This window comes from Acanthochromis polyacanthus, chromosome 10 (assembly GCF_021347895.1).
Source record: "Acanthochromis polyacanthus isolate Apoly-LR-REF ecotype Palm Island chromosome 10, KAUST_Apoly_ChrSc, whole genome shotgun sequence".
Lineage (NCBI taxonomy): Eukaryota > Metazoa > Chordata > Actinopteri > Pomacentridae > Acanthochromis > Acanthochromis polyacanthus.
This window is the reverse complement of record NC_067122.1, coordinates 2,188,852-2,209,114: the sequence shown is the minus strand read 5'-3', so window position 1 is coordinate 2,209,114 and position 20,263 is coordinate 2,188,852. Positions and strand designations below refer to the sequence as shown.

Sequence of the window (20,263 nt, the reverse complement as noted above, 5' to 3'; positions counted from 1 at the left end):
TCTTTCTGTCTCACATTTCCACCATTAAATAATCTGCAGAAACATTCAGACAAAAGAAGTTCACATCACTCCAGTTTAATCAAACCTTCGTCACATTTTTTCCATTGGATTCATTCATGGCTTCACCGTTCAATCAACATCAGTCCATCACATTGTGAACAACCACAAACTAATAGTGTTAATCATATTTCTGTGGAAACATTTGTTCTCATATTTACATTAAAGATGATTTTAGGACCAGTACTGATCGATGCTAATAAAGGAGGTCGATGACAGATAAACATGACGTAAAAATGAAAATCTTGGTGTGAAAGTTTAGAAGAACAAACTGCAGCACAGACTAATATTTTACATGAGAAGAACTTTTCTCCACGTTTGTCCGGTGGGGATCACAGTGGAGGCTTCAGATACAAGCGGCCGCTTCAGCCACATTTAGATCATTTTATTGGGAACTGGTTAAAAAAACAACGATACAAACGACGAGAAGATGCAGATCTAAAGGGTTTATTCTGTGATCAGGCTGCAGCGATGGAGGCGTCGTCCAGCTCTCGACCCTGAGGCTGCAGAGAAGAAGGAGAAGCAGTTTAAAACAGCAGCGAGTTTCTGTACACTCAGATCACTGGAAAAAAGCTCCTCTCAAAATAATACGAAAAAAAACTTATTTCAGAACTTTTACCTTGAAATAAGTTAAAAAAAAATCTGCCAATAGAACAAGTGAAAAGTGGCTTTGTAAGATTTCTGAAAATAAGATGTGATGTTTATAATACTGAGATGTTAAAATTAGCTGGGAAAACTTATTTTAAGCTCTATTTTACCAGGATTGTCAAGCTGAGATGTCTTTACCCTCCTGTTGTCTTCATTTACGGCACCAAAAAATATTATTTCCTTTTCTGAAAAAAAATCCCAAAACTCTGCAAAAAAAAATTCCCCAAATTTATAAAAATTTGCAAAATCCTTCAGGAAGAAAATTTCTTTAAAAGTTACCCTTAAAAGTTTTAGTTAAAAAAAAAAAATCCCCAACTTTGTCAAGAAATAAACAATTAACCCTTTAAGCTTCAGTCAATTCCAGCCGTTTTCAGTACAAAAAAATCGCTAATATTCTATTTTTAAATAAAAAAATTACGAAAAATACGGGAATATTGGACGCGCATCGGGAGGTGCATTTCCTTGAAAACGACCGATTCGGGGATTTTATACCGACTTCAGGACATGTTTTGGACAAAATAGTTTCCTGGCTTGTGTCATCTGGATGTAAAAGGTTGGATTATGGCCGTTTTTGTGGAATATTTTTTGTGTGTGTAATAATAAACCCGGAAATGTGAGTCGCGCTGTGTGCTTTGAAACCGTGTATAGAGAACGGATGGATGAATATTTGTTTTTGTCGGACAAATGTGTTTTTCTCACCCGCTGTGGTAATCGCATCTGAAAGTGGTTTATACCGGCGGATTCATGAGAATCTAAGCTTTCCATCGGCGTATAGTGTTTGTATAATCGCGTTTGCACCCGTCGGACATTCTTGAAATTCCTATGCAAATTAGTAGGTGTACCGCCGGCGGTACACTGAAGCTTCAAGGGTTAAAAAGCAAAAAAAGCACAAATTGTAAATATTTTCAAAAAATGAATAAAAAATCTTCCCAAAAAACTACTAGAAATATCTAAAGTGATTCCATATACGTCAGTAAAAGTTCTATTTTCTGTAAGAACATTTAAGGGGAAAAAAAAAATCAACCAAATTCCAGTGAATTTCACTGGATTTTGGTTGATTTTTTTTGTCTGAATGCTCTTAAAAAAACTTTTTTTTACATTTTTTTCCACCAAAATAAAAATGAAAGTGTGGAAGTTTTCATAGGGAATTATTTTTTTTCCACATTTTCAAACTTTAAAACGCGTCAATTTGACGTGCAGGACGCCACGAGGGTTATAACAAGATTATTTCAAGATTGTTTGACTTAAGGTATTTCAGATGCGTTGCCTTAAAACAAGTCCCTACATCTGCTGAAATGTGACCCGTTAAGTGAATTTATCTTAAATCCAGTGGGATGAAACATTCTGACTAAAAATGAGAAACAGACTTGGTAAGACTTTGAGTTTTTGCAGCGATGAGATGAGATCATCTGTTACTGATGTCAGAGTGTCTGTGTGTCGTTACCTTGACAAAGATTCGCTGCGGCAGGAAGCGTCTCAGAGCGTTGGTGTTGGAGGCGGAGCAGCGCGGCAGGCTGATGTTCAGCTGGGGCAGCGTCTGGTAACCGGCCATCAGGGGGTAATAATTATACAACATCTGCTGCTCTGATCCAGGAAGGATACGGAGGCGAACCTGAACACAGGAAACAAACCGGGTCTGTGTGGAGCTTCAGAGGTGGAAACTGGACGTTTCAGCTTCAGGTCTCATTTAGGGATCGACAGACTCCAGCAGCAGAACTCATTAAGACACATTTCACCAGCGGTGCTACACAAGTAAACTGAATTTAACTGAATTTCTAAAACAGCCTTGAACCCTCATCAGAGCATGTGGAAAAACCTCTTAACCTGTTTCTCATTTCTGTTCCTGTCCATACCCTCTCAGTGTGTATTTTCCTAAAACGTGTCGTCTATAGATACAAATATTTATGAACTCTGTGTTCCTAATGTGGGCCTGGGACAGACAGATACATGCCAACAAAAACATACAAGTGAGAGAGAACTGTGGTAAAGAAAACAGGATTGAAGTATTGTCCAGGTGGTGCCAATGAACAGACAAAACTGTCCCCATATTTGGATTGTAACCTAAATATGACCTCCTGTCAACTGCATGTAAATCCAGGGACAGAGAGGCTCCTCAGACCTGATGCTGACATGACGATGCTTTGTTGTATCACTTCTCCTGACGTCCGTAGACTCTACTCTCTTCACAAACCATCAGAGCCTCCTGATTCTTCTCCCAACATGTTTTAAAGCGGCTGACAGAAACACAGCTTCCAGATCTCTGTTTGAACCGAGCCGTACCTGCTTTAGTCCAGAGAACATGAAGGCGTCAGACGGTTCCACAGCCATCTCCACCTCCTGGACCAGACCGGTTCTGTTCTCTATGTGGTACCGAACCGGAAGAGACTCTCTGACTCGCCCAAAGGATGGCAAATCTGCAGCATAAACACACAGCTGAGCTCAGAAACATTCAGCGAGAGGAAAATGTTCAGCAAGCAGCAGCTGGAAGGACATCAGCAGGTTTGTTCACTGGAACTGACCAGCGTGGATGTAAAGGGGGACGGACTCCAGGATGACGTGAGGTAGAGTCACCGTGGTCTGGACCAGAGGACTGTCAGCGCCAGACGACTTTCTGTCAGACACAAGGATGTTCAGACGAATGTTTAAGACTCTGATCAGCTGATTATACATGCAGTAGATAGAGTACATGCAGGACTGACCTCCTCCAGGATATCAGGTACTGTCCTGTAGCCACAGTGCTGCTGTTGCTGGTCTGAACTGGACATCGCAGACAGAAACACTCGCTGGCACATTCACCGGTCTGAAGAACCACTGAACCACAAACACACAGCGTGGAACAGTCGCTTTAAAGACACACAGCGTGGAACAGTCGCTTTACAGACACACAGCGTGGAACAGTCGTTTTATAGACACACAGCGTGGAACAGTCGCTTTACAGACACACAGCGTGGAACAGTCGTTTTACAGACACACAGCGTGGAACAGTCGTTTTACAGACACACAGCGTGGAACAGTCGCTTTACAGACACACAGCGTGGAACAGTCGCTTTACAGACACACAGCGTGGAACAGTCGCTTTACAGACACACAGCGTGGAGCAGTCGCTTTATAGACACACAGCGTGGAACAGTCGTTTTACAGACACACAGCGTGGAGCAGTCGCTTTACAGACACACAGCGTGGAACAGTCGCTTTATAGACACACAGCGTGGAACAGTCGCTTTACAGACACACAGCGTGGAACAGTCGCTTTACAGACACACAGCGTGGAGCAGTCGCTTTACAGACACACAGCGTGGAACAGTCGCTTTATAGACACACAGCGTGGAGCAGTCGCTTTACAGACACACAGCGTGGAACAGTCGCTTTACAGACACACAGCGTGGAACAGTCGCTTTACAGACACACAGCGTGGAACAGTCGCTTTATAGACACACAGCGTGGAGCAGTCGCTTTACAGACACACAGCGTGGAACAGTCGCTTTATAGACACACAGCGTGGAACAGTCGCTTTATAGACACACAGCGTGGAACAGTCGCTTTATAGACACACAGCGTGGAACAGTCGCTTTATAGACACACAGCGTGGAACAGTCGCTTTATAGACACACAGCGTGGAACAGTCGCTTTACAGACACACAGCGTGGAACAGTCGCTTTATAGACACACAGCGTGGAACAGTCGCTTTATAGATTAGGGCTACAACCAACGACGCGTCGACAAGTCGTCAGACCACGATACATCATCAAAAGCGGAAGTGAGCGCGCAATGCAACAGAAATCACCTTCCGGAGCGGAACACGGACGGATGTCGGCGCTGCATCGTGCATGTATTATGTATGTACGATGCAGCACGGACGTCTGCGTTCTATCGTAAACATGGATGTCAGCGTTTACTATACAGCTGTATCTAAACACAGACATCCGTGCTGCATCGTACATACATAATACATGAACGATGCAGCGCCGACGTCTGTCCGTGTTCCGCTCCGGTCGGAAGGTGATTTCTGTTGCATTGCGCGCTCACTTCCGCTTTTGATGACGTATCGCGCTCAGACGACTTGTCGACGCGTCGTTAGTTGCAGCCCTATTATAGACACACAGTGTGGTACAGTCACTTTATAGACACAGTAATAGTGGGTTAGTGTTAATAGTGTTGGTAGGGTTAGGGTTGGGTAGGAGTCTTTCCTACCTTCATGCAGCTGGGACTGCAGCTGTGCCGTGTTGCTGGTCATGGTCTGCAGCTGCAGAGAGGAGGAGCTGAGCATCAGAGGCCACGGAGACGATGACAGGACGTCCGTCATCAGCAGGAAGGGAATCTCCACGGCGACGCGGTCCAACGGCTCGAACTGAAAACACAGAGAGGAACAGATAGAAGCACTGCTTCGGAACACCGCTGCACTCAAACTCACCACTGATCATGAAGCACACACCTTCGTGGAGACAAACTTCACTGACACCTCGAACGGGACGACGGTTTCTATGGTTACCGTCTCATCCTGGAGAGCAAACAGACGATCAGTTAAACTCAACCCAGCTGTTCTACCTGTGGTCCTTCCTGTGGTCCTTCCAGCTCCTCACCTTGTGACATTTACAGACGATGTGGCGTCCCTCCACCGTGGTGGAGATGCTGTAGGCCACGTGGAACAGGAAGACCCTCGGTCCGGTCGACACACAGCGGATGTAAACGCACTTCTCCAGCTGCAACAACACAATCAGTCAGTCTGTGTGGAGCTGCAGGCGAGGGTCAGACATCAAACATCTCTGTACCTTCTCTCCTGGTTTCAGATCTCCCAGAGGAACATCAGGCAGCAGAGCAGGAGAACCTTCATCACAAACCTTCGACCCATCCAGGGTCACGTGGGTCGACTGACCGAGGTTAGCGTCCTGCCCTGAACACAACAGGACACTTTTTACATGACTGGCATCGATACTTTTACTAACAAATCAGATGTCCTCCTTCATCTCTGACGCTGCGTCCTCTCTGTCAATCACCACCTCAGCCCCGCCCACAGCTCTCTCTGATTGGCTACACATGCTGATGAACAGCCAATCACTGAAGGCTGATGATGAGCTCATTAGCAGACTGTAGCAGCTAACAGCTAAGCTAGTGTCTGGAAAACAACAGCTACTGAAGCTCTAACATCTGCACCTTAGAGGAAAATTAAAGAGACAGGACAGACAACTAAAAGAGTCTGTTATTGATCTAAATCAATCAGTCGATCAGTAAACTGTCCTAATGTCATGTGACACTGTTGTTCTTTCATAGCATTCCTTTTTAATGAACTAATCTGGTTCTGAATGTCAGATTGCTGCTATCACATGCTGTTAATGTAGAATGTTTCATCTTTATCAGTTATCTGTCACTTCTAATCACCAATAATCGATATTGATCCTGGTAAAAACACAAAGTTTAATCTGTAAATGAAACCCTGAGGGGTCAGGAGGAGCTCCGTCTTCTACCTGGTTTGAGGCCGGCGGTCAGTTTGACGTCCTTCGCCACGTTCTCCTCCTGTGATTGGACCGTCAGGCTGATGCAGAACATCTCGTTGGTCAGAGCCGGAGGCTGGTGGCTCAGCTGGACGGAGACCTTTGGGACTCTGGAGATGATCCTGAACATGAAGACAGCCGTCAGACCTGCCGCTTTTTACCTCGGTGGATCCTACAGACGGACGTTCTTACATGGTGCTGGGCTGCAGGTTCAGGCCGTCCCAGTCCACGTCCTGACGGCTCTCCAAGCCCCGCCCCCATCGCCGTGACGACCTGCTGGCCTGCAAAGCCTCATGGGTAGAAGCGGCATCTCCTCCAGCGCCCCTCCAGCTCAGAAACACACAGCGGCCAGTGTCACTGCCCAGCATCACCTCCACACCCGTCATCTGAAGATTAATATCAGATTATATTAAATATCTACAGAAACATAACCTCCACACCCATCATCTAAAGACAATAAATTAATTAGATATCTACAGAAACATAACCTCCACACCCATCATCTAAAGACAATAAATTAATTAAATATCTACAGAAACATCACCTCCACACCCGTCATCTGAAGATTAAATATTAGTTCATATCTGTTCTATTAACCCTCCTGTTGTCTTCATTTACGGGCACCAAAAAATACTGTTTCCTTGTCTGAAAAAAAAAAATCCAAAAATTCAGCAAAAAAATCCCCAAATTTCTGAAAATTTGCAAAAGCTTCAGGAAGAAAATTTCAATAATTTCTTAAAAGTTTAATTTAAAAAAATCTTTTCAAAAAATGAGTAAAAATCTTCCAAAAAATCCTAAATATATTTAAAGTGATTCCATATATACATATCAGTAAAAACTTGCAATATTTTCTTTAGGAACATTCACAAAAAAAATCAGCCAAAAGAAAAACAAATTGCATTGGATTTTGGTTGATTTTATGTGCATGTTCTTAAGAAACATATTTCTTTTTTTTACACCAAAAAATGTTGAAAAATTTCCTAAAAAAATGGAGAAGTGTGGCCATCAGAAGTTTCACTGTGAAAATATATATTTTTCCACATTTTCAAACTTTAAATTTGTAAAACCTTCAGGAAGAAAATTCCAATAATTCCTTAAAAGTTTCCCTTAAATTTTTTTTTTAAAATACCCAAATTTGGCAAGAAAATTCTTGTAAATATTTTCAAAAACTGAGTAAAAATCTTATAAAAAAATCCTAAAAATATCTAAAGTGATTTCATGTATATCAGTAAAACTTCTAATGTTTTATTTAAGAGCATTCAAAAAAAAAAAAAAAAATCCAGTGAAATTATCCAGATTTTGGTTGACTTTTATGTGAATGTTCTTAAAGAAACATTTTTAACTTTTCTTTTTTTCCCACCAAAAAAATGTTCAAAAATTTCTCAAAAATGTTAAAAATGTGGACATTAGAAGCTTCACTGTGAAAATATTCTTCTTTTCCCACATCTTCACACTTTAAAACGGGTAAATTTGACCCACAGGGCGACACCAGGGTTAAACATCAACACAAACATCTCCTCACCTCGATCTTCTTGCCGACGTCTTCGGTTTTTGCCACGAAGCTGAAGTTGTAGCATTTGGTTTTTCCAGGAGAGAGAGTCATGTTCTCCTGACCCGCCTCCACCACACACCACTGGTTATACTCCTAAAAACACACACACAGCTAAACCAATCAGGATGTTAGAAGTTTTCTGACTATATGTTCCTGCTTTGTGTCCAAAAGAAACAGAAGAACTGAGAGAATTTTTCATTTGTTCTTTTGCTACAGCATCAGCTCCATTCACTCCTGATGTTCTGGACGTTAGGTGTCAATACCTGCAATTTACTGGTAATCAATACTCTTATTAAACATCAAACCTTCACACGTATCAGCTACAGACAGCAGCTGAACGTCTTAAGATAAATCTGAAGACCTGATGGCACCGTTTAGTCTGTTACTGTACCTGGTTAGTTTGATCAGCTGGTTACCTGGTTAGTTTGATCAGCTGGTTACCTGGTTAGTTTGATCAGCTGGTTACCTGGTTAGTTTGATCAGCTGGTTACCTGGTTAGTTTGATCAGCTGGTTACCTGGTTAGTTTGATCAGCTGGTTACCTGGTTACTGAGGCTGACAGCCAGCTTGTGGAAGTTAACAGGATGAGGACAGTCGGCTCGGAGGAAAACCTGCAGTTGGATGGGCTGGTCCACATGGAAACTGGGAGACTGGAACCTGGATTTACACTGGACTGGACCACAGCAGAGAGAAGACATTAGAAAGGTTTTTATTATACATGCATGACGAGGATGTTCATCAGGTTATAAACACTATAGTTACAGGACTAACTGGTTCATTAGTGGTTATAAACATTATAGTTACAGGACTAACTGGTTCATTAGTGGTTATAAACATTATAGTTACAGGACTAACTGGAGGACGTTTGTCCCACTGAACACTACAAACTGCTCCGTCTCAGGTTTTCATTTCAGTCAAACGGCGTGAATGAATAAACCAGCCTTTTACTGCTGTTCCAGTGGCTCAGTGTTGACTCACTGAATGGGATGTAGTCTTGCACCTCTACAGTCAGCTCATTGGACCCGGCCAGAGCCATGCGGTCGGTCCACAGGGACCGAGCGGCGCCGACAGAAGACGGATCACAGTCCGGCTCTGCATCAGGAACCTCGTTCTGAAAAGAAATCCATGAATAACTTTAACAGATATTCTTGGTGAGTGACCCGGCAGACCGTTGGACAGCTCATCATGACTGATCAATGTATGGGAGGCTAACGGTGAGCTAACAGACCCAAACCTACAGGACCAGCAGGGTTCTGAAGGTTCTGCTACTGTAACAGCTTCATTCAGTGGTTTTAGTGACGTACAGGTCGAAAGGTTTACAGATAAAACTTCTCTCACAGATTCATCATGGAGATCTAGCTCCACAGCATCAGTTACCATGGAGATCTGGCTCCACAGCATCAGTTACCGTGGAGATCTGGCTCCACAGCATCAGTTACCGTGGAGATCTGGCTCCACAGCATCAGTTACCGTGGAGATCTGGCTCCACAGCATCAGTTACCGTGGAGATCTGGCTCCACAGCATCAGTTACCATGGAGATCTAGCTCCACAGCATCAGTTACCATGGAGATCTAGCTCCACAGCATCAGTTACCATGGAGATCTAGCTCCACAGCATCAGTTACCATGGAGATCTAGCTCCACAGCATCAGTTACCATGGAGATCTAGCTCCACAGCATCAGTTACCGTGGAGATCTAGCTCCACAGCATCAGTTACCGTGGAGATCTGGCTCCACAGCATCAGTTACCATGGAGATCTAGCTCCACAGCATCAGTTACCATGGAGATCTAGCTCCACAGCATCAGTTACCATGGAGATCTGGCTCCACAGCATCAGTTACCATGGAGATCTAGCCCTTACCTGAACAACCTTGGTGACGGTGAAAACTCTGACTTTAAGCTCAACATAGCTGCTGACTCACTGATCTCCATCACTCAGCCTCTGGAGGAGGAACTTTAACTCACCATCAGGACTTTGATGAGATTCTTCTCAATTTTTGACTTCTGCTCCTCCTTCAAGGTTGAAGCTACAAGACAAGAGATGTTTTTAAGTCTTTATACTAAAATGTCATGCATTTAGTTTTCTACATCTTACGATCTTAGTCTGCTGAACCCTCAGAGCGTTTCACCTGAAGGACAGGATGGACCAGCAGCTTCTACACAGAGCAGCGTTCCTCATTAACCATTTACTGACCAGTTCTACAGGAACCGGGACAGAACCGACCTATGAGTGTTCTCAGTGAACCGGGTTTAGAACATGTGAGATGACTGTCTTAAAGGTCAGCGTCAGTCACCTCTGCCCAGCAGCTCCATGCAGTAGAGGATGTAGTCCTTCACACTGGCCATGAGGTAAGCACAGCGCAGAGCCGTGGTCAGGATGGAGGTCAGCAGAGCCCACCACCGCTCCGTCCGATAGTCACACATCACGTAGTCCAGCAGCCTGCAAACAGGTTCACACGCTTTATTTCTGCCTCTGTAGAACAGGGTGCAGCACTAAAGCAGAGCTCAGAGGAATCATCTCCAGTAGACTTACTTCAGAGCCTTCGTGTAGTCTTTAGCGTGGTAATATTCTTCTCCCATCTGCACCACTGAGGAGACACAATCAGACAAACACTAAGAGGAACGTGATGGGATTAAACTATAAAGAAAACACTTCATTTTCTTTACATGAGCTCAGTTCAATCTGCTACCAGCATCACTGTCAGCATGTTCCACCTCCTAACAGCTCAAAAACGTTCATCATGTCTTCTTGTCAATACACTAGTTTTGAGTTCTTTTGTTCAGACATAAAATGAACAGACAGATTTTGATTGCTTTGGCAGCTCCGGCGGAAACTTTCGCCTTCTTCAGAAGCGTCTCACTGACAGCGTGTGACGTGTCAGCCGGCAACACGACTCACAAGGTCTCAGAAAGAAAAAGCGCTACAGGAAGATCTCAAATCAGACCACTGCAAAAGAAAAGCACTCAGACTGCAGTGCTCCACCAAGGCTGCTCAGGTGACACATCATTTCTGACAGATGAAATCTTTAATAAAAAAGACCTTGTGCTGAGCACAGGCATGTGTTCTGCATGTGCATGTTATGTATTTATACTGGATAATGTGTAAATTCCTCTTATAAAAGGTCTGTTGATCAGTTCATCACTTTAGACAAGACTTTGTTTTGCTCGTGTTAAAATAACCGTTCCCTCCATGCTTTTATTTTGTCACAGGAAGTGTTTGTCTAAGAAGCTGTGTCTTGATATGATGAAGACGCTGCAGAAAGTTCTGAAAATTCACATGAAGACGAAAGAAAACGGTTCCACTGTTGCTGTCTGGTAAAGGAGGAGTCTAAACTTAGAAGCATCTGGATGGAGACGAGCTCTGACGGTGTTTCCTGAAGGAAGGAGTGAAGGACAGAAAGGTGAGAAAGCTTCACCACTGTCTGGCTGGGGTTTGCTACATACACCCCCTGTCAAAACAGGGAGACGGGTTCTAATTTATTTGAATGAGAAAGTGTCTCAAAACTTTTGACAGGGGGTGTACGTGACCTAAACATGTAGCGGGACTCTGAAACACCCCACAGTTTAATCACTGGTTCCTTGTATGATTTCTAACTGATCAATCACAGTCATTGTGTAGTAGGATAACTGACAGTGTTCACTTGTTGTCATGGTTACAGCGACGCCGTGCCAACAGCTATAGCTGGAAATCCTGAACAAAGCCGTGGATCCAGAGTATAAGGTAAAAGTTTGCACCAAAACCATCAAGGTAATCAAGATCTGTCTACTCATTCTATGTCTGAACAAAAGAACTCAAAACTAATGTTCCATCTTCTCCAGGGACCAGATGTGTCCTACAGCGATGAGGAGATGAAATATAACCACTGATACGTACTCAGGTGGCTCTTCATTCGAGGACACTTGTACTTCTTAAACTGGGCGACAGCGTTACTGAGCAGAGCGATAATCAGCTCCTGTAGAAACAGAAGGAAGAATAAAACAGCAGCTCCAGGGAATAAAACACAGAAACGGATCTGTGAAGGAGGTCTGGAATCGGAGGATCAAGATTTAGCAGGAGCTCAGTGGAAACATCCCAACAATATGCTGCTAATTCTAACTCCAGCTTTAAGCAGATGACTTCTTACAGTGTTCAGAGTTTGTTCTTACAGAATGAGGAACATCTCGTTCTTTAATCTGCAGAGCCAGAATCCCCGTCTTCTCCTTCTCTGCATCTGGAGGATCGATACCTGCAAACGCAGCGAGAAACAATTCTTGTTTTACTGCTACATCCAGACACAGCTCCAGTGTTACCCGGTCTGGAGACATGAATCTACCCCCACGTGATCAGTAGGAGCTGACTGGTGGAAATATGAACACCTGGTGGCGCTAATTCTTCAGTAACAGGTTGGACCTACTCTGGTGTCCTTGTCTCCAGGGTCTCTGTCCATAGAAGTCCAGTCCTCCAGTCTGGGTGTCCAGCGGGTCAGGAGATGGGTAACCGAGTCCACCCTGATAAATAAAATAAAATTAAACTGTTAACTGGGTTTAATGGAGAACAGAACAGAGAATTTTAGTCACTCACTTTTAACACTAGAGCCTCAGAGGTCCGAGGTAGTGACAGTAGATGGAGTATCATACTGATGTGGTAGTACGTAAATCAGGGTAACTGGTGTTAGTTTTGGGTACTGGGAGGTCAGTTTTTACCTGACAGAGCTGCTGGGCCTGCTGTTTCCTGTCCTGGCTGTAACATGCAGCCTGCTGGTAGTAGAATCCCGGGTTCTGGGTCTGGATGGCCGTCAGACCCAACTTTATGGCTTCATCAAAGAGCTCCCCGAAGGACTGGAACCTGCCAGCAGCACAGAGACAGTCAGTATCTGGCTGTACTTTTACTACCGTACACAGTCACAGTCCAGGATCAGGTGTAAAGACTGATCCAGATGAAGGTTCTACCACTGAATGTTTATGAGTAAATCCTGAAACAAACTGATTTATTTCCACATTTAACAAAACTGTCCTGTGTCAAGTGTTCTCATCTAATTAGTATAAAGAGGATACAAACACAGTAAAAACTCTAACGGGCTCACAGACAGCATCCTGGAGCTGCTTTTACTGTTCTAGTGTCCTGTTGTACTATTTCCTATGAACTGCATGCATTTATAAGTGTGATGTGACGGCTGTTTACTGCATCACTAAATTATTTACCCAAACCTTTAAAAGGATGACAACAATTTTGTTCGGCCCATTTTTTGAGTTTTGTGTAAATCTATGTCAGTTTTGGCTTTTTTGTGTGTTTTTTTAATGCACATGAAGGAAATAAACACATGTACACCAAAAACATTTGTAATTGCAACAGCTTCTGGGAGAAATGGTGTATTTTGCGGAAAAACTCCAGAGGTGCCGGTACTCTGGTCCATGACTGTAGATGGACGCTCACTCACTGTTTGGACATCCAGGCGGCGTGTTCGAAGGCCAGCTCAGCGCTGCCGATCTTCTTCTTACACAGGTCGATGTGCTTCCTGAACTGAGCGATAGCATCCAAAGGAGTGTTGTGCTGAAAACACAGTCGGCAGATCTACAGAGAGACAAAGACACGCCGGCTAAACTGGTGGAAACTGGTGGATTCTGAGCAGTGAAGCTCAATAACGGAATCATCATCATCTCTCTAATCTAAATATGAAACAGCTGCTGGGAAACAATGACAGATATAAATACTAAAGACAGAGTTATGAGGTTATTTTAGGATCTGAAAGACTTTTTTTATTATAATTATCATTATATTTCAGGATTTCTGCAGTCAGAACCCACTAGAACATGTTTCCTCTGTCATCACCGTCATTAATAAATGTCACAAACAGCATTTAGGGACTTTAAAGACTAATAACAGAGTTTAATGCAGCTTCAGGTTCACATTTTTACCACACTGGCTGATTAGTTTTGCTGAAAATCAGGAAGTCACGAGCCAACTCAACAGATAGTTTCATGCTGTTTGTCTCATTTTGTAATATTCTATCTTTTGTTTTTGTCTGACTTTTGTTGTTTTGATTACAAAGTAAAATATAATATCGTTCAGGTCCAGGTGACTAAATGTTGTGTTCCTTTGTAGACACTCTGTGATCTGGAAGTTGTACTGTGGAAATGATAAACTGAGGCTGAATGTTGATGAGATTGAAAAATAATACACTTCTTATTTATGGTAAAATCCAATGTTTTTTGTCTTGTTTTGCGTGTGTTTCTTAAACAAATAGACTGTCACAATAAGAGTAAGATACAGGAGAGACTTAGCTTTCTTTACAGTGGAGAAAAACGTGTGATTATTGGTATCGGTATCAGCCAAAAGGGATTTCAATATATCGGCATATCGGATATCGGCAAAAATCCAATATCGTGCATCCCTAATTAATTTTTTAAAAGAAATTTCATGATGTTTTGTAAAAATGATTTCCAGAATGAACTTTTCTGCACTTAAAGGAAAAAACTTTGTCTTCCTGTTCCTGTATTTATGAAACATAAACTGAGCAGCATTCATTAAACGTACCTTATAGTTGATGAATCCAGCCATGGTTTTAATCTCCAACATGTTGGTCTCGTGCGCTCTGAGCTCGTGCACGAGGCTGTACGCGGTTCTGTAGTACCTGAAGCCACAAACACACAGTGTTCTGGACAAACTGCTTCATCACTGAAACACATCCAGTCTCAACGGAAAACTAAAACACTGTAAGGCTGCAGAAGGTTTGATTTAAATAATAAAGTCAGTAAGAGTCTAAAGTGAAACACGGTTGCAGTAAACTCACAAACACCGTCTATCTGCTGGAGCTATGTTGAAGTTATGCTTCATGTTCAGCCTCCACTGTGAGCTCAGACTTACTTCAGAGCGTTCTGAGTGTCCTGCTTCAGCTCGCTGAAGAAAGCGATTTTAAACTGATGTCGGACAAACAGCAGCTGGAACATCAGGAGACAAACCAGCAGTTAGTCAGGCTTACTGTCACTTCTTCAACATGTTCCTGACATACCAGGGATTAAATGACCTCACTGTCTCTTCATACAACAAATAAATAAACATTAAAGAAACACTTAGCAGGTTCTGAGATACAAACTATAACAGAAATTTAGCAACACAATATAAAACAAGACGACATGGTCATCAATGTCCCCCGCCACATGTGATGTCTATGAGTCTATATCCAAAATAGTGATCAAGGGCCATAACTCTGTTAAATATTATCGCACAGGTCTCATTTTCGAACTTGATCAAGGTGTCCATGGTGTGAAGCTACACACTAAATTTCGTAATCCTAGCTGTAATAGTTTCTGAGAAAAGCTGTCCCCTTCATGTCGGACGGACGGACGGAGGCCAAACCTATATCCCCCTTTTCCACTTCATGGAGGTGGGGGATAATAACTAGATTTGCATTTCCTGAAGAAAATGCACTGTGAATGCTGCAGGCTGAACCGAATCTGCATGAAAAAGCTAAAGGAAGGCAGAAAATGACTGTGAAATGAGTTGAATATGGCTGAAAAAGAAAAATCATGAAAAATTTGCATGCAAAGGCATGATAATGTTGAAATACATGCAGAAAAGGCAATCATCGTCATAAGACATCACTTTGAGAAATTTTGGAAAAACAGTAGCAAAGTGCCACGAGCTGAGCTCGAACTCACGACCGCCGCAACGAAGGCGAGAGCTCAATCCATTGAGCTATGGGTGATAGATACTGGCAGGTCTATCTGCCGCCTTCTTCACTGTCACACATGCTGTTGCCTTGACACATTTGCATTGAGCGTTACAGAGCGCAATGGCGGTTCCCACAACAATTAAGGGCTGGCGCGTCATGTAACAATGTGCCAGGTGAACAATGTTGGACTCATATGAATATAGAGTGTGTTTACTACAGTCTGTGAAAGGATTGTCCGTGTAGCATGTACCGTTTGGCCAGGATGGCGATTTAACCCCAAAAAACCCCGACAGATTTCTTGTCTCTCCACACTCTAGCAGCAGGGCAGCAGACGCTCCGAGAGGGGATTTTTTGTTCAACCCAGGGGTTTTTGGAAGCTTCTCCGTGGAAAACCATAAATCCCACTGTCACAATATATACATGCCTGTAAAGAAGAGACTTGGGGCTTTTTTTAAGACTAAAATGAAGTGTCTCGGTGAAAGTATGGCGAAGCAGTAGCGTTGTGAAAATAGGTAACTTTTAAGGCAGATTGATTAATTCGCCCCATTCACTGTCAATGGGAAAAAAAATTTGGAAAATGTTGAATATTTCAAAAATTATGACAGAAAAAATTTGAATAGCAAGAATGTCCTAAAGGAGCTGAACATTTTAAAAGTTGAACGGTGAAAATCGGACAAAATTTGAAGCCGCCACATGTGATGTCTATGAGTCTATATCCAAAATAGTGATAAAGGGCCATAACTCTGTTAAATATTATCGCACAGGTCTCATTTTCGAACTTGAATAAGGTGTCCATGGTGTGAAGCTACACACTAAATTTCGTAACCCTAGCTGTAATAGTTTCCGAGAAAAGCTGTCTCCTTCATGACGGACGGACACACGGAAGGAGGCCAAACCTGTATCCTCCTTTTCCACTTTGTGGAGGCGGGGGATAATAAATGACCTTGCACTGAGCACAGGCATGTGTTACGCACATGTACGTTATGTAAGGATACCGTAAACAAATCCGTGGATCCAGACTATAACACAAAACAACAAAAACAAGACACAAAATGACAACAACGAGACACATGACGACAAAATGAAGACAAACGATGGCAAAAAAAAAAAAAAAATGAGACACAAAATGACGAAAATGACACAAAATGCTAAAAATGAGACACAAGATGACAAAAGCAAGACACAACATGACTAAAATGAGACATGACAAAAACCAGACACAAAACGACAAAAATCAGACATAAAATGACGAAGATGAGACACAAGACAACAAAAACAAGAAAAAAAAAGAGACACAAAATGGGAAAAATGAGAAAAAAAAATGAGACACAAAATGGGAAAAAATGAGACACGAAATGACAAAAATGAGACAAAAAATTAGACACAAAATGGGAAAAGGAGTAAAAAAATGACACAAAATGACAAAAATGAGGCACAAAATGACAAAAGCAAGACACAAGATGACCAAAAAGAGACACAAAGCAACAAAAACAAGACACAAAATGAAAATGAAACACAAGATGGTAAAAACTAGACACAAAACAACAAAAACGAGTCACAAAACGATAAAAACGAGACAGAAATCTTTAACAAATCCGTGGATCCAGACTATAAGTCACATCACTGCCAAAATCTAATCACTTGGTCCTTGTGTCATTTCTGATCTTCCCTGAAAAGTTCATCTAGATTCGTTCGTCTGTTTTAGAGTAATGTTGCTAACAGACAGACAGACTAATGTACGACAACTGTCACATAACTCCACCGCATTCCTTGGCGCAGTAAAAATAAATGAAAGCTTTAAAGAGGCAAAAACTGAGTGAATTAAAGACTAGAAAGAAAAAAACAGGCAAATTGAGAACAAAGGAAGTAAAACTAGAACCAAAACTTTGGTAATCTGCCGTTAAACTTTACCTGATGAGTCGTCTTGTTCAGGAACTCCTTGTGTGATTTGACTCGACGGATCTCAGTGTAATAGTACGTCTGAGCGTGCTCGTAGAAGGCGTTCTCCAACCTTCAGAAGCACACCAACAGGAAGTTCAGGCCACATACCAACACTCGGACCGAACCAGCTGCTTGAGGGGATTTATCTACCTGATGATGTAGCCCACCAGGTGGTCGGTGTGTGGAAGAACGAAGAGACTCTTTCCAGACAGATCGCAGGCGTTACAAAGAGCTGAAGCTCTCTCAGATGCTACCAGGTCTTCTCCTGTGCAGAGACAACAGACGGTTAAAGTGTTTCTGATCATCCTGTGGACTCCCATCAGATCCATATGCAGAACATCCCACTGAGGAAGATCTGCAATGATCTGGTACGGGTTCCTTAATCACAGAATATAATGTGTTCAAACGACAAAAACAAGACACAAGATGACACAAATGAGACAGAAGATGACTAAAACAAGTTACAAAATGACAAAAATGAGACACAAAATGACAAAAATGAGACACAAGATGACTAAAATGAGACATAAAACCACAAAAACAAGACACAAGATGACAAAAATGAGACAGAAGATGAATAAGATGAGACACAAAATGACTAAAACGAGACACAAAATGACAAAAATGAGACAAGTTGACAAAAAAGAGACACACGATTACAAAAATGAAGAACATGACTAAAATTAGACATAAGATGAATAAAATCAGAAATAAGATGACTAAAATGAGACACAAGATGACTAAAATGAGACACAAGATGACTAAAACGAGACACAAAATGACAAAAATGAGACAAGATGATTAAAATGAGACAGAAAATCACAAAAATGAGACAAGTTGACAAAAATGAGAAACAAGATGACTAAAATGAGACAGAAAATGACAAATGAAGAACAAGATGACTAAAATCCGACATAAGATGAATAAAATGAGACACAAAATGACAAAAAAGAGACAAAATGACAACAATGAGACAAGATGACAAAAATGAGACATGACAAAAACAAGACAGAAATATTTAACGAATCCGTGGATCCAGACTATAATTTGCATCACTGCCAAAATGTGACAGACCGAGTGACTCATTAAACTCATCACTAACAGATCTACAAACCTTAGACGTGCCAGGGTTAGTCTAGCGTACCTGGAGGTAGAGGAGTTTTCTTCTGGATTAGAACCACGGCCACTTTGGTGTTCCTGCCCTGAAGACTGGTCCTAGAGGCGAACAGAAACATAAGATCTGCTGTTACTGAACTGAGAATGAGCTAAACACCAGCTTCAGTCAGAGAAAACACCAATTACACACAATTTAACTTTCACCAACCTGACTATCTCTACTTTAGTTGCACATTCAGACTGTTTCTCCTTCCACTGAGGGTCATCCCAGTCCAGCTCGTAGAACAGAACCACCAGAGCTGGTACCAGGTTCAGGTGTTTGTTCATCCAGCCGGTCTTCAGGATGCCTTTGGGGATGTACCACTCATAAGATGTACGCTAGACAAACACAGGAGGAGACAAACCTGTTCAGAAGCAGAAAGTCTTCACACGTTTTACCCCTGATGTAGGAGAGGGTTGGGGTTAGAAAATTACAACGTTCCTGTTTGAAATAATGGGTTGTGTTTAAAGGGACATTGACTTGGTTTAATGATAAATTTGTCACCTTAGTGCGACATTTGGGGTATTCATGGTCTCCTGGCAGCACTTTGAAGGAGATGGGGACTCTGTCGGCTCGGCGGTTGGCACAGAAGGCGTCCCAAATGGCCCGATGCACGGCGTTGTAGACCACATCCAGGCCCGTGAGAGCCACGAAGGCCATGGGCCGACAGCATAGCTCTGGAGGAAGCTCCCACTGGGACCCTGCCATCACCACGGTTTACCAGTAGAGGAACCTGCAGACAGAAACACATCTTTAGAACAGTCTAGCACAGTGTCTATCTGTGGAAAAACACCCAGATACATCATGCTAACGTAGTTTATTTACATGATCAGTGATGCCTAATAATTATCTATTAATATTCTGTTATATTTCCACAGTTTGAGGCTGAAACTGAAACAGGATTTTCCAAAAGTGGCAAAAGTAAAACACATTTCTGGCAGAAAGAATGTTGATTTTATGCAGAAAATGTGCGGGTTTCACTAGAAAATTACAGCTAAATGAAGTCAAAGCAAGACCCACTGACAGACAGAGACTTTATGAACTTACAGGTCACACGACTGGAAGGTTAGCATTAGGTTTAGCTCGGCAGAGCTAGGCAGCTGTTTACATGGTTCAGACTGGAGTCTGACTGTTTAACAACGCTGTGCTTGTACACAGTTCTACACAGAGAGAAGGTCGTCATTCATACAAAAATCTATTCCGGGTTTAAAAACTGTCTGACGTTATTTTCTGATGGTCAGATTAATTAGCATCGCTAAGACGGAAGCGGAACTGAACTAGCTTAAGTCGGCTAACACTAGTAGCTGTTGTCCTGTTAGCATCCCCAATAAACCCACATTAAAGAGTTATTTATAAGTGTCAACCTGTGCATATTCAACCCACAGCTTACCTTAGTTGCATCCCTCCAGGTGAGCCGCTACAGGTGCTCAGCTCCAGGTGAGCCTGGCTGGATTAGCTCTTAGCAATTAGCTAGCTGTTAGCAGGTCAGTGGGTTTCTAATGGGGTTTAGCGGCTAGCAGCTAGCTAGCCGGTGGGCGAGGCTGCTAATTAACACGTACACGTCAGTGCACGTTGGTTTTTGTCTGTCTGACTTGGTTTTAGCTTAATTCCTCCTCTGGTCAGCTTTAGACAACTGGTTACCGGTGAGTTAAGCTGAAAGAGCCAGAAGAAGATGTTAGTTTAGCGGCTGAAGCAACAGCAACTCCGGCTAGCTGCTTCTTCTTCTGTGGTCTTCAGTAGCAGAGTGTCGCATTAGCGCCTCCAGCAG

The 20,263-nt window shown here is 42.6% G+C and overlaps 1 protein-coding gene across 1 annotated transcript; it reads right to left on the bottom strand.

Moving 5' to 3' along the window:
• Nucleotides 1-59: 59 nt before the first annotated feature.
• Nucleotides 60-20,243, bottom strand: trappc11 (trafficking protein particle complex subunit 11). Its single transcript, XM_051954307.1, has 30 exons — nt 19,886-20,243; nt 19,000-19,228; nt 18,664-18,833; nt 18,484-18,554; nt 17,490-17,604; nt 17,310-17,409; nt 14,591-14,664; nt 14,261-14,357; nt 13,164-13,297; nt 12,430-12,571; nt 12,141-12,234; nt 11,893-11,972; nt 11,621-11,699; nt 10,280-10,334; nt 10,041-10,186; nt 9,712-9,773; nt 8,724-8,856; nt 8,288-8,418; nt 7,717-7,839; nt 6,387-6,580; nt 6,168-6,316; nt 5,475-5,596; nt 5,286-5,405; nt 5,138-5,203; nt 4,897-5,053; nt 3,405-3,516; nt 3,225-3,316; nt 2,986-3,119; nt 2,150-2,317; nt 60-560 (listed from the first exon to the last, which is right to left on the bottom strand). The coding sequence occupies exons 2-30, from the start codon at nt 19,201-19,203 to the stop codon at nt 516-518; spliced, it is 3,369 nt and encodes a 1,122-aa protein (XP_051810267.1). The 5' UTR covers nt 19,204-19,228; nt 19,886-20,243; the 3' UTR covers nt 60-515.
• Nucleotides 20,244-20,263: the final 20 nt, after the last annotated feature.

Coding starts and splice junctions, on each gene's coding strand:
- trappc11 (XM_051954307.1), bottom strand. CDS start 19,203: ATGGCAGGGTCCCAGTGGGAGCTTCCTCCAGAGCTATGCTGTCGGCCC. Junction 5,406..5,474: donor ATCTGAAACCAGGAGAGAAG/GTACAGAGATGT, acceptor GTGTTGTTGCAG/CTGGAGAAGTGCGTTTACAT. Junction 5,204..5,285: donor TCGTCTGTAAATGTCACAAG/GTGAGGAGCTGG, acceptor TTTGCTCTCCAG/GATGAGACGGTAACCATAGA.